The sequence below is a fragment of the Plasmodium gonderi genome, assembly GCF_002157705.1.
Source record: "Plasmodium gonderi DNA, contig: Chr07, whole genome shotgun sequence".
NCBI lineage: Eukaryota > Apicomplexa > Aconoidasida > Haemosporida > Plasmodiidae > Plasmodium > Plasmodium gonderi.
The window spans coordinates 1348097-1361223 of record NW_021628932.1 but is presented as its reverse complement, the minus strand read 5'-3'; the positions used below and the strand labels follow the sequence as shown (position 1 = coordinate 1361223).

Here is a 13127-nt window from a genome sequence, read left to right as displayed (position 1 = left end):
AAGATATAAAAAAAAGTATGAAGCGTTTTCATTACTATTTGGTTCTTAACTGAGAACAGGGATACAAATTAAGAAATTTCAAAAAGGAAGGCCAAAAAAATGCATAAAACAAAATAGTGCTCGTCGTAACAAAATTGTGAAAAGGTAAAGATATATAACAAGCATTACATACACGAAGCAAATGAGTAAAATGCTTGTACATATATATATATATATATATATATATATACATACATACATGACATGAAAGAACTACAAAATGCATATAATTTCTACATGTATACATATGACATTGCAATACATTCTTCCAGTGGCGCATTTTACCAAAAGTTGCTTCTCTGCTTATTGCGTTACACTTTTTTTATTACGTCATTTTTTTATGTACATATATACATGCACATTTTTTTACGCAACAAAAATAATAACATATGTTATTGTTAGTTAAAAGGTTTATCCCAACAAAATTCTAGAAAAAGGTTTATTGCAAATGCTATTTTTACCCTTATATATATATGAGCTTTTGAAATATCTTTGAATCCTTAGCATTTTTACATATTTATTTATTATTATTTTTTTTTCATTGTTAGCCGAATTTTACATTTTTAGGGCACTTACAAAGTACCCTAGGTTTTATATGCATAAATGAAAATTATTTCATTTCATTCTATAATTTTTTATTTTTATTTATTTATTTTTTTTTTTTCTCATGCAACAAACACATGCTTTTAACAACGTTATTTTGTTTTATTTGTTATGTGCTAATGCTTATTCACAGGAGTTGTGTTTGTGAATAAAGATACACACGTAGTTATAATATATGATATATAATACACACAAGTACATGTGCTTGCGTGTACACACATTGGTGATCGAATTGGGTTTTTTAATATGAAAATGATACACAAAGAGGATTGCAAAATTTTGTTGTTATTTTGGAGAATAAACAAAAAGAGGATTGTGAAACAAAAGGTATTTTTGCTTATGCATTGTTCTTTTTTCTACATTAGCAAAAATTTGCCAGGGTTAAAGAGTTGAAATAGATATATATACATATCATATCAAAAAGCCTTAGGGGATATAATACATTTAGCCTATATGACTGAATTTTTAAACAAAATTTATGCTATGCGCATATAGTGACTTTTTTAAATACAAAAACGAATAGCTAAAAAAAAAAAAAAAAAGAAAAAAAAATGCACACTTAAACAAAATAAATGGGTAAATTGAATAAACAAAGGAAAATACAAAAGAAAATCTTAATAATAAACAGCTGTTAAAACTAAACAAAATGCAGCTAGAAATCGTGGTGATCCTCATTTGAGTCATCATGTTCATTCCCGATTTTATAGATTTTCATAACTAGTATTTTCATTTGTCTAGTGTAAACCGTGTTCTTTTGAAAGAGATACTGTAGGAGAAATAGAAGGGAAGGGATTAAAATTGAGGTGTGCAAATTCATGTACAACATTTAAAAACACATGTAAAGCCTGGATGAACATTCTAAATGTAAAAAATTTTGAATACTTACGTATAAGAAAAATTCGAAATGTTTTTTTGAGTAGCAACTCAAAATGCATTCTGCATGTAGGCGCATAACAAGGTTGTATAAATTGCTTAGATAACAAAAAATTATAACTGTCAACTTGTCTATTTTGTCATAAACAAATATCTTCTTAATCACTTTTAGGCATTCAATTAAAAGCTTTTTTTCAACTGTTGTTAAAAGGGTACTGGGTTTGTGAATTTTCTAAAAAGTAGGGGAAATGGAAATATGACTTGATAAGGGGGGGGAAACGAAACATGGGGTTCCCTTTTTTTTTTACATACACATCCAGGGTGTAAAAATCAAACAAAATAAAGAAAAAAAAAGAACAGCTTTATATCCAAAGCGTTAATATGTCTTACAAAAAGGGGGGTAAAAGCATGGGCATGACTATTTAAAGACTTTACATGTTCAGCAGTTAGCTGAGGCTTTTCAAGATATCTACATATGTTTATATATTTTGTATCAGCATTATCAATGCTTTTAACATGAAAACTACTCAAATAATTTTCATTTACAGAATTGTACTTATAAAATTCTGTAAATTTTACATTTTTGGTAAATTCCTTTATAATAATATTTTTTTTTACATTCGAAGAAAAGGATGACGCATTTTGTTTTAAAAAATGAATCATGTCTATGTAACATCCATTCTTTTTATCACTTAGGTATTGCTTTGAGTGTTCAATTTTTTCTAAGCATTCACAAAAAGGTGAATAAAAACAGTTAGTAGTATTATTACTCTTATGTTGGTATTTATAAGTAACTTCTTTGTCACTCATTTGTTCTTCTGTTTCTTCATCCCCTTTATACCTTTTTTTCAAATGTTTCTTAAGATATAAATGTGGGAAAGACAAATAACTGTTGCATAATACACACTTTTCTTGAAAATCTAAAAATTGATAATACCTTTTAAATAAAAATTCCATGTCTTGATAATGAAATTTTTTTATTTTTTTTTTATTAATGTATTCAATGACATATTCCTTCTTTTTTTTTTTGTATTCATTCTTTTTATCGTTTACAAAACTTACATATTCTTCTATATTTATTTTCCTATCAGGAGCAAAGAATTTTGCCGCCTTTGTGGCTTTACTATTATATATTTTTCCATTGCTAAATTCTGCAGAAATATTTCGGTTTTTAAACTCTTGAGTATCATTCTCGTTTTTTATTTCATCTTGAATTTCACTAAATATATTTCCAATGAACAAGCCGCTATATTCATTCGATGTGTCATATGAAGAGATGTTTAAGTCAACCGATTTTACCATAAGGGTCTGCAATTGTATGTATACTCTGTCATGTATGCGTGTGTGTATGTGCAAACAAATGTTCCTTTTCTTCACATTTTCAAGTGAAAATGCGTAAATCACAGCTTTAAACTTAATGTCCTTTTGCGTACTTGCATAAGAAAGTGTGACAGAGCTTCTACTGAAAGGCCTTAAATAGAAAAACAAAAGTCGGTTTTTCTATTTTCTCAAACTCTTTTAAAGCGTTATATGCGGTTCATTTTAAAAAAAAGGATTCAATGGGTGAAAAAGTGAAACGGTAGAAGTTTTAAAATGTTGAAAAAAAAAAAAAAATGTAAAACACGTATGTATGTGTTTATGTATATATGCATGTAGCCAATCCTAATACAGTTAAATGCATAAATTATCACAATTTCTAAAACGTTATGTACTAGTAAAATACTGATGGTAAAATAGGGTTCCTACATACAAATCTTATAATATTGCACTTCCCCCTTTTTAATTATCTTGGGGTTTATGCAACTGCCATTGTTGTGGAGCAAAACGTGGCTAGTTGAATTTGGAAAAAAAAAAAAAAAAAAAAAAAAAAAATATGTACATGCATGTAACGCATTATACATCAAAATATATATGTTTACATAAGGAGATAATTACGGAGAAGTTCCAAATGATACAAGGCACAATTAAAAAATTTTGTAGCAGGGATACAATACATTCTGGTTTGTGACAATATTCCAGTTAACGCGAACGAAGCGAAACGATATGAACAAAACTTTGCAATGACATTTTCAGCCCTGAAGCAAAATTGTAACACCTTAAAAGTGGAAAATCAAAAAATTGTGGAGCATATTTTATACAAATTTTAAGTTGTTAAAATTTACGAAATGAAAGCTTCCATTTGGCCAAAAAACAATGGGGAAACATAAACACAGCAAAGATAAGTTATACATTTTACAATCAGAGTATAGAAGAGATGCCTTGATAAAGAAACAGCAGAAATCCAAGAACTCAACCTTCCTCCCATTTAATTATTGGTGAGAAATATTATTTTACATATATATGTTATGCTGTCCAAGAACAAAAAAAAAAAGTAGCTACACATTTTGAGTCGTGAAAAAAGTCATTTTGCATAAATGTATATATATAAATACATGAATACATTATATGAATGTGTTCAGATGACAATTTTATACATACACACGTTTGGAGCCTTTTTTTTTTTTTTTTTTTTTTTTAATTGCATTATAGATTTGCTTACATGACAAATATGTATTTATGAGATTATGTGCATATACGTACATCTAAAGGAACGTTTGTGTATGTGTGTGTATTCCTGAACCCCATTTGGTTTAGTATTCATTATTTGACCACGAATTCCCTCACCCCATTTTTAGCTGCATAAGCTTAAGACCCTTTAGTGAACCATACTGTGATGAAGATGGAAGACTATATGATAAAAAAAGCGTTTTGGAAAAAATGGCCATGATAAAAGAGGAAGGGAAAAAAATGGAAGCAACTATTGACATAAAAAATTTAATTAAGGCAAACTTTTACAAACATAATAATGAATACATATGTCCTATAACGAGAAAGTATTTTAATCAACATTCAAAAATTATTTTAAATAAAAAAACAGGGAATGTATATTCATCAGAAATATTTAAATTATTTCATAACAAAAAAGATATGTTTGATCCAATTACTCATGACCCCATGGACAAAACAGATTTAATTGTCTTACAAGATCCGTTGAATAAAGTTGCCAATATGAATGAACTTAGTCAAAATTTTGTTCAGACGAAAAAAATAAAGTCCCAGTCGATTCAGGGAAACGGGGCAATTATGAATATCTTACAAGAAGTAAAGAAACAAAGAGGGGAAGCAAAATATGGTGACAAGAAATATGAACATGTCAAAATAGAGGAAGGAGATGGAGGGAAGCAGATCGAACAAAATACAACTCCAAATGAAAAAGGAATAAATGAAAAACAAATGAAAAGCGATGGGAAAAATGTTGCATTATCCCAATTTGATGATGAAGATGATGACAGTAGCGAAAATGAAATAAAAATAAAATGTGAAAATTATAGTGATAATAAACTGGCACAAAGTGTAACTTCAACTATATCGAATGTTACATACAAAAATAGTTTTATTTATCTTTCAGAAACTCAAGTTCACGATTTAATATATGAACATGTTAGAAAAAACAAAAAGAATAGTTATGTGAGATTAATAACTGACCTAGGTATGATCAATATAGAATTAAACGCATCGACATATCCTCAATTATGCCACAATTTTTTATTATTAAGTGAGTATAAATATTATGACAAAACTGACATTTTTAAAAAAGATAAAAGAGATGACATTGTTTATTTTGGTTCTAGTAAAAACAATTACCATTCTGCTGCATCCGGATTTTATTGGAGAAAAAAATTAAAAAAGCATAAATTAAAGAAAATAAAGGATGAAACCGTTATACATAAATTTAAAGAATCATTAATGACAGTAAATAGTGACAATGATAGTGATGTAGAAATTAAATATATAAAATACAATGATAATAAACATACCGTGGAGAAAACATGTTTTGGAAATATATATCTCTTTAGGTATTACAATCAAAAGTACTCAAATATGTTTTATATTTGCTTATCCGAGGAACACAAAACACGTGATGCTTGCGTAGGAAAGGGTGAGGATACATGTCTCCTTATGAAAACAATATGTACAATTCTTGAAAAAAGAAAACATTTCGAATATGTTTAAACAAATTTTGATCAATATGCTAAAAGTTTTTTTATTTTTTTCCTTTTAATTTGCATCATTTTGTTCTACACATTATTAAATAATTTTTATCTCGCCACTTTATATGTTCCTTTTTCTTTCCCCATTCAGTCGTAGGAGGAAATGAAACCTTAAGGAAATTAAAAAATTTGGACTCAACTGCAAACAGTGATGTAATAATATATAAAAGAATAGGGGAAAAAAAAAGAAAAAAAATTAGGCAGCGATCAAATTAGGACATACAATTTAATCAATATATACATGTATAAATGTACACATTCCCACACGCATTGGGGCATGTTGTACCTCCGTGTATGTATTTCAATATATATATCCATCCGTGTGTCTATACATTCAATTTTCATCCCTTTCGTAGACACAACATATACTGAATGAAGTGATTATTTACACAAACCCATTTAAAGATGTTGTAAAAGAAATGAAAGGAAATTTAAAAAAAAAGGAAGAAAAGAAAGACTATAAGGAGCATAATACAGAAAGCTACATAGATGATGAAAAATATGTTCAAAATAAAAATGATAGCATTGGTAAATATATAAAATGGGACAATTTTAAGAAGAGTGCAACAACATCAAATACTGCTACTGCTGCTGCTACCCAATCAGTTAATAGTAAGGAGGAATTAAGTAAACCTAACTTAAATGTTTTGAAAAAGGAAACATTCTCAAAATCGAAACAGATCAGTAGAATGAATTTTTCCTGTTGGTAGAATTAGAAAATACATAATGTTATTTTGAGATCAAAAAAAAAGAAATAGATAAAAAGTTTTTTTTTTTTTTTTATTAGATTGTATATAATATTCATCAGAATAAAAAAGGCACAAAGTGCTGCTTACATTTTTTGCATTTTTTTTTTTTTTTTTTTTGTGAATATTTTTTTTCGACAGCATTTGTAAAAATGTCATGTGTATATATATATAACAGTGCAATGTATTGTTTTACAATATATGCTATGGGGTGATATTTACCCTAATATTTTTTTTTTTTTTTTTTTTTCCAAAATTTTGTCATTTTCTTTGTTCGTTCGTTCTTCCTTTGTTTTCCTTTTTTTTTTTTTTTTGGTAAATTCTTCATTAGAGAATGTGTTATTTTTGCTTTGTTTTGTTTTTTTTTTTTTTTTTTTTCCTCCATTTTTTTTTTATTTTTTTTTTTTTTTTTTGTTTTTTTTTTTTTTTTTTTTTTTTTTTTTTTTTTTTTTTTTTTTTTTTTTTCTAAATTTTTTTTTTTTTTTTTTTTTTTTTTTTTTTCTTTTTTTTTTTTTTTTTTTTTTTTTTGGTAAATTCTTCATTAGAGAATGTGTTATTTTTGCTTTGTTTTGTTTTTTTTTTCTTTTCTTGTCCCCCATATTCATTTTACTAACTCCCCCCCCCCCCACCCCCCCCAAATTTCCCAACACAAGCTTTTTTCCTTCATAAAAAATATGTTTGTATTTTAAATTCCGATGTATTAGTTGCAATCATTTTTGTTCAAATTCTTTACTTTTTTATAAATCATTTTTCTTGTATGACAAAATTCAAAAAAAAAAAAAAAAAATGGAAATTTTTTTTTTTTTAATTTAAAAAAAAAAAAAAAAAAAAAAAAAAAAAATTTTTTACTAACATTTGGAATGAGCTTTTTTTTTTTTTTTTTTTTTTTTTTTTTTATACATTTAAATTCTTTTTCACATTTTATTTTATGTTAAACGGTACTTTTATTTATTACTTTTTTTAATTTTATTTTTTCCTTCTATTTTTACCGTATTTAGATTCTAAGTGGAAAAAGTAGAAAATATATAATACTACAAAGCTGAATTAGTGATGAAATAACAATATGTCATAATTTTTTTTTTTTTTTCAAGTTATTATTCATTGAAGAACAACTTAAATTTATGTATATTCAAGTGTCGTGAAATTAGCAAAATCGTAGAAAAGGGAACGTCGAAGGTATATATATAAATATATATATATATATATGTACATGTAGTATTTATTCACACCGTTTTGTGTACATACTACATATACACTAGTAAATACACCTAAAACACCATGCAAATAGCTAGGTTGAAGAGGTGAATAATCGAATTAAACTATTTCACTGAATAGTATGTTACGCCCTAATTTTTTACAGAAAGAGAAAAGTATATATAAACTATTTTAAAAAAGAAGAAAAAAAATAAGTGTAGAAATATTCAAGAAAAAATTATTATTTGTTGTGAAATAAAGGGATAAATATTTTGTTTAAAATTGTTTATTTAACTGGATAGTTTATTTTTTTTTTTTTTTTTCCGTCCTGCCATGTGTCTGTTTTTCCACTAGGTTCATTCCTTCCCCGTTTTTTCTTCATCACGCTTCATTCTTTCTGCTCTTCTGCTCTTCTGCTCTTCTGTTTTTCTGTTTTCGTTTTAACGCTTTTCAATATGCATAAATCTTGAGGTTCACCATACAATGCATTAATGAAATGCGTTTTTACAAAATAATACATTTTTAGCTCCAAGAAAAAAAAAATAAAAATCCCGACAGAGAAAAAAGGGGCACACTTGATAATTTCTGTTGGTACGTGATAGTTATGGACAATCAGGGAAGAGAAAAAAGAGAAATAGACTTGAAAGAAGAGAAGACTTGGAAGAATAGAAGACTTAGAAGATAAGTAGACGTGTTGGCAAGGAACACATAGACGTGCATTAGACACAAAAAAGGTCTTACAGCCCCGTGTAAGGGAAGGGTTTAGGGTTCTAAAATGCAAAACGGAGCAGGAACGCATACGTCCCGCAAAAACCCGTTGTCATATTAAGATTCATAAGAAATGGAAGATTTTGCATATGTAGACAAAAATGTCTATATAAATATTCTTCTGACGATTTTAAATAAATGCAAAGAATATTTGTTAGGAATTGGCATTTTAAAATTAACACTTTGTTTATGCATAATACTTATTAGCATCATTTTTGCAAAGCGAAAAAATAAAAAGAAGAAAAAGATTAGTATATATATACAGCTAAATAATGTACGAAAAAATAACAACAAAGATGAGAAATTAATAGATAATGAGAAATGTTCTTTCCCAAATGAAGAAGCAAAAATAACTGAACCAGATTTTTCAAAACTATGTGAACACACAGATGGAGAAAAAGGGAATAACGAATTTTACTACATATCGTACAGTCCTCATATATTCGATTTGAAAAGCATAAGCAGAACAGAATTATGTAATGTGTGCAATGAAAGTATATATTCATTTATTTTTTATAAAAAAGATATTTTCGAATGCGTTGTGTGTAGAAATAAATGCCACATAGAATGTGCACCGAACTCTAATTTAATGAGCTGTAAAACTAGTGTTTTTTTTAAAAATAAACACAAATTTATAAAAATTAGGAATTGTTTGTGGAATAATAAATGTGACATTTGTAATAAAAAATTTTCTTACTTTTCTTTTCCTCCATTTGTGAAACAATACATATACAACTGTATATGGTGTAATAAATATTTTCATGTCCATTGTATAGCTAAAATTTCAGATAAAAGAAAAAATACACGTGGTAAAAATCAAGTAAAAGATGCATTATGCACTTATGGAAATAGAAAATATATACTTTACCCGTATGAAGTATCAATTAAAGAAAATATTTTAATAGATTTCTTAACCCACGCCTACCATCTCGTGAAAGAATCTGAAATAACTAATGATGAAGTGCTTCTTAGCTACAGTTGCAATAAATTTAATGTTACCATAAAGGATGACGGGGAAGATGAGGACACGAGTAATCATTGTGAAAAGAAACCTAACGAAGGTGTAATGAAAGAGAAGGAGAAAGAGAAAGGAGGTCATTGTTCTACCACTTTAAAAAATACAGATGAAGTGTTATATTTGGATTACGTAAATGATTTTCATAAATTTAACAAAATTAGGAAATTTAAAAATGCTAATAAAACAAAGAAACATGTGATACCGGTACACGCAAATTTTTTGTTAAATTTTTTCCCTATTCATTTACCAATTTATGAAATAAAAAGTAGTGACAAATTTCTTCTAATTTTTGTAAATGTAAAAAGTGGAGGTCAAGCGGGAAAAAAATTATATCAACAACTGTTGATGTATTTTAACCCGTTACAAATTATAAGCATAAAAAATGAAAAAAATGTTTTAAGTGCCCTTAACATGTATAAAGAAATGTTATACTTAAATAAGGTTATTCTCTTACTGTGTGGAGGAGATGGAACTATAAGCATTTTCGTTGACACATTATTAAAATTTTTTTCAAAACAAGTATCATTTGCAATAGAACAGGGAAAAATGAAGAAAAAAAATAATAAACTATGCAGTAATGAAAACAAAAGTGAACAATATTATAGTTATACTAAAAGTACATTTTTAAATAAAACCATTATGAATATTACTGCAAAATTGAAACACAATAAAGATGCTTTTAGAAAAAAATGGACAAATAATATTACGTCTCAGTCCAAAAAACCAATAACATTTTTTTTAAAAAAAAGGAGTGAAAAAAATACATTTAATACAGATAATGATTCTGGTCATATAAGTGAGGAAAATGCAGAAACATATTTTGAAAATGATCTTTGTGAAGCACACATGTGGGGGGAAAATAACAGTGAAAATTCTAAATTGAAAATGAGCAGAAGATTTACAGGAAGTAGACGAATAGATGATCCAACTACATTGTGTGCATCTGGAAAGTGTGTTTTCAGTGGTGTTTTGGGTCAACTCCCTGATGAAATTCATCATAAGGATAAATCACATGCAGGAAGAACCTACAACGGAATATACCACTTGGATGGAAACACAGATATGAATGCAAATATTAACAGTAGAATAAACAGTGATGAAAATAACTTAAGTGGAGGAGGAAATATGCATAACGAAATGAGCAGTGAAATGAACAGTTCAGGCCCAGGGGGGACCGTCCCAAACGATCCCGACAAAAGGGGAACTGAAGCCAAGTGCACTAATGGGAAATATTTATATATGCATGAAAAGTTTAAAAATTTTAATAAGAAGAAAAATGGTAAACATGATACTAACGATGAAAAGGGAGAAAAAATATATGCAAATAGTGAACACGTTGGAGAAAAAGGAACTTATATTGAAAATGGTGGAGAAATAGGAACGTATATTGGAAATGATCGAGAAAAAGGAACTAATATTGGAAATGGTGGAGAAGACTGTGTTAAGGGAGGAGGAGATGATAAGGATGGATGGAAGGAAAGTACATTGAAAAGCTTTCAGAATGGGAATTCAATGATAGAAAAATATTATAATAGCAATACTATGATACATAGTAATTATACTGAAAATAATGAATATCTTTATTCTTCTTCCAAGGGTACAGAAAATGATAAAATGTATTACAATATTTTATATCATGATTATAAGGAAAAGGTAACTAGTTGTTCCTCAATGAAAACCAAAATAAATGAAAACTTCACATCCTATTTTAATGATGCAAATATGACGAACCAAGCATATGAAACAAATGGAACAACTGGAGAGGAGAATACATACACAATAGACAATAAACAATATAATAATGTATTCAATTCTAACTGCAGTAATAATAACAGTTTAGTTAATGATGGAAGCTGTAATAGTGATTGTCGCCCTCCCTTATGCATCTGCAATGGGGAACATTTAGCACATTTGGAAAAAGTTGAACAAGAGAATTTAAAAGGAAAGGGAAATCGGAGAAATGAAGAACATCTAAATTTAGGACAATTAGATTCTTATAAAAGTGATGAAAATAATATCATTTACAAAATTGATAATTATTATAAAATTGCTTATCCGAAAGAAAAAAGAAATGAAAAAAATTATCATAACATATGTGAAGAGAATGACATCATAAATAATGTTATTACAGGAGAAGATAAAGAAATGTATAACTTGAAACCTACACTCCAATCTTACATATCAAATACACCTATAAGCATATTGCCTTTAGGTACTGGAAATGATTTAAGCTACAGTTTAGGATGGGGGTGCGGGTATAATAATGACCCACTTGTATATTTAAATAAAGTAAAAGATTGTAAAAATGAATACGTAGATGTATGGAATATGAAAGCATATGATTTAGATAATAACTTAATTCTAAACAACAGTTTTATAAACTATTTTGACATTGGAATTATATCGAGATTAGCCTTGCATTTTGATAATATTAGGAAAAAATTTCCCCACTTTTTTAATAGTCGAATAGGTAATAAAATATTATACGGAGAAGTAGGATTTAGGGATTTCTGTTTTAATACGTACAAATATAAGCTAAATAAAAACATAAAACTTTACTGTGATGGGAAAAAAGTTAAAATTGATGAAGATTTAGAAAGTGTGTGCTTAATAAATGTACCCTATTTTCTTGGGGGACTTAAAATATGGAAAGAAGATGAACAAGAGAAAAATTATTATTCAGATGTTGATAGACAAAAAGAAGAATATAAAAAAAAGAAAAGAAATAAAAAAGGCAGAAAATCACTTGTAGAGGAAAATAAAGCAACTAATAGTTCAAGCAACAGTAGTTTTCTATGCCATTCAACTCGCGATAAAGTAGTACACAATGAAAAAAATCATGATGGAACCATTTCAAATAATATAAATGATAAAACCACTTTCTATAATAGTGAAAAAGTTACTGAGGAATTTTTAATACATGACACATCTAAGCATTCTGCCGAGGGAGAAAAGGTAGACCTAGATCCCCATTCCGAAAATTCCAAAAATGGGAATACATCATCTCAAAAACATCCAGAAGAAGGAGAAGAAAGTTCCATAGAGGAGAAGAAAAAACCTTCTGTACACACAAATGACAATATGTTTGATTGTAGCAATATATACAAATCATATAGGCTCGATTTTTATAGGCAAAAGAAAAACAAGCAAAAGTATAGGAAACAGAAAATGGATGATAAAGTCATTGAAGTCATCGGATTTCGAAATATGTTCCACCTACTTCAGGTGCAGATTGGAATGTCGAAAGCGATAAAGTTATGTCAGGGAAGTGAAATTAAGGTTAAAATAGATAAGACTTTTATTCAGAATAAAAATAAAATTTATTTTCAGTATGATGGGGAACCAGGTTTTCTCAACATCCATAAATTGCATTTTACCCATAAGTAAGTTAAAACGGAGTGAGAGATGCAAAAAAAAGAAAGAAAAAAAAAAAAAAAAAATATATATATATATAGAACGAGAGAGAAAAAGAAGGGTGTGCATGAATCGAGAGAACACTTCCCCAAAAAGTACACCGTTTGACATTCCCCCCTTTGCCCATCTTGCATTCCCCATTTGTTGTTTATATACCCCTTTTTATCCCATTCGCAGATGCCAATGTTTGTTTTTGTCTCCAAAGGATCCAATTTAACGCAGTCCTGGATAAACACTTTTTTTTTTTTTTTTTTTTTTTTTTTGTTAAAATGCATATTTTATTTATTTTTTACACACTTATAACAAATACTCCATTTTATTTACCGTATTTATTTTGTATTTTTTTTCTTTTTTCTTGTTCACGCCTTTTTTTTTTGTTTA

General features: G+C 27.8%; 3 protein-coding genes across 3 annotated transcripts; 2 read left to right on the top strand and 1 right to left on the bottom strand.

The window, feature by feature from the left end:
* Window positions 1–1294: 1294 nt before the first annotated feature.
* PGO_072860 (hypothetical protein, conserved) lies at window positions 1295–2817 on the bottom strand (the record flags this gene model as incomplete). The annotated part of the gene is made up of 3 exons (XM_028687159.1): window positions 1295–1408; window positions 1529–1747; window positions 1906–2817. The coding sequence occupies 3 exons, from the start codon at window positions 2815–2817 to the stop codon at window positions 1295–1297; spliced, it is 1245 nt and encodes a 414-aa protein (XP_028542960.1).
* An 891-nt stretch (window positions 2818–3708) lies between these two features.
* PGO_072850 (peptidyl-prolyl cis-trans isomerase) lies at window positions 3709–6316 on the top strand (the record flags this gene model as incomplete). The annotated part of the gene is made up of 4 exons (XM_028687158.1): window positions 3709–3830; window positions 4191–5494; window positions 5698–5759; window positions 5963–6316. The coding sequence occupies 4 exons, from the start codon at window positions 3709–3711 to the stop codon at window positions 6314–6316; spliced, it is 1842 nt and encodes a 613-aa protein (XP_028542959.1).
* Window positions 6317–8387: 2071 nt separating this feature from the next.
* On the top strand, window positions 8388–12963 carry PGO_072840 (diacylglycerol kinase; the record flags this gene model as incomplete). Its single annotated transcript, XM_028687157.1, has 2 exons — window positions 8388–12715; window positions 12924–12963. The coding sequence occupies 2 exons, from the start codon at window positions 8388–8390 to the stop codon at window positions 12961–12963; spliced, it is 4368 nt and encodes a 1455-aa protein (XP_028542958.1).
* Between the last annotated feature and the right edge of the window lie 164 nt (window positions 12964–13127).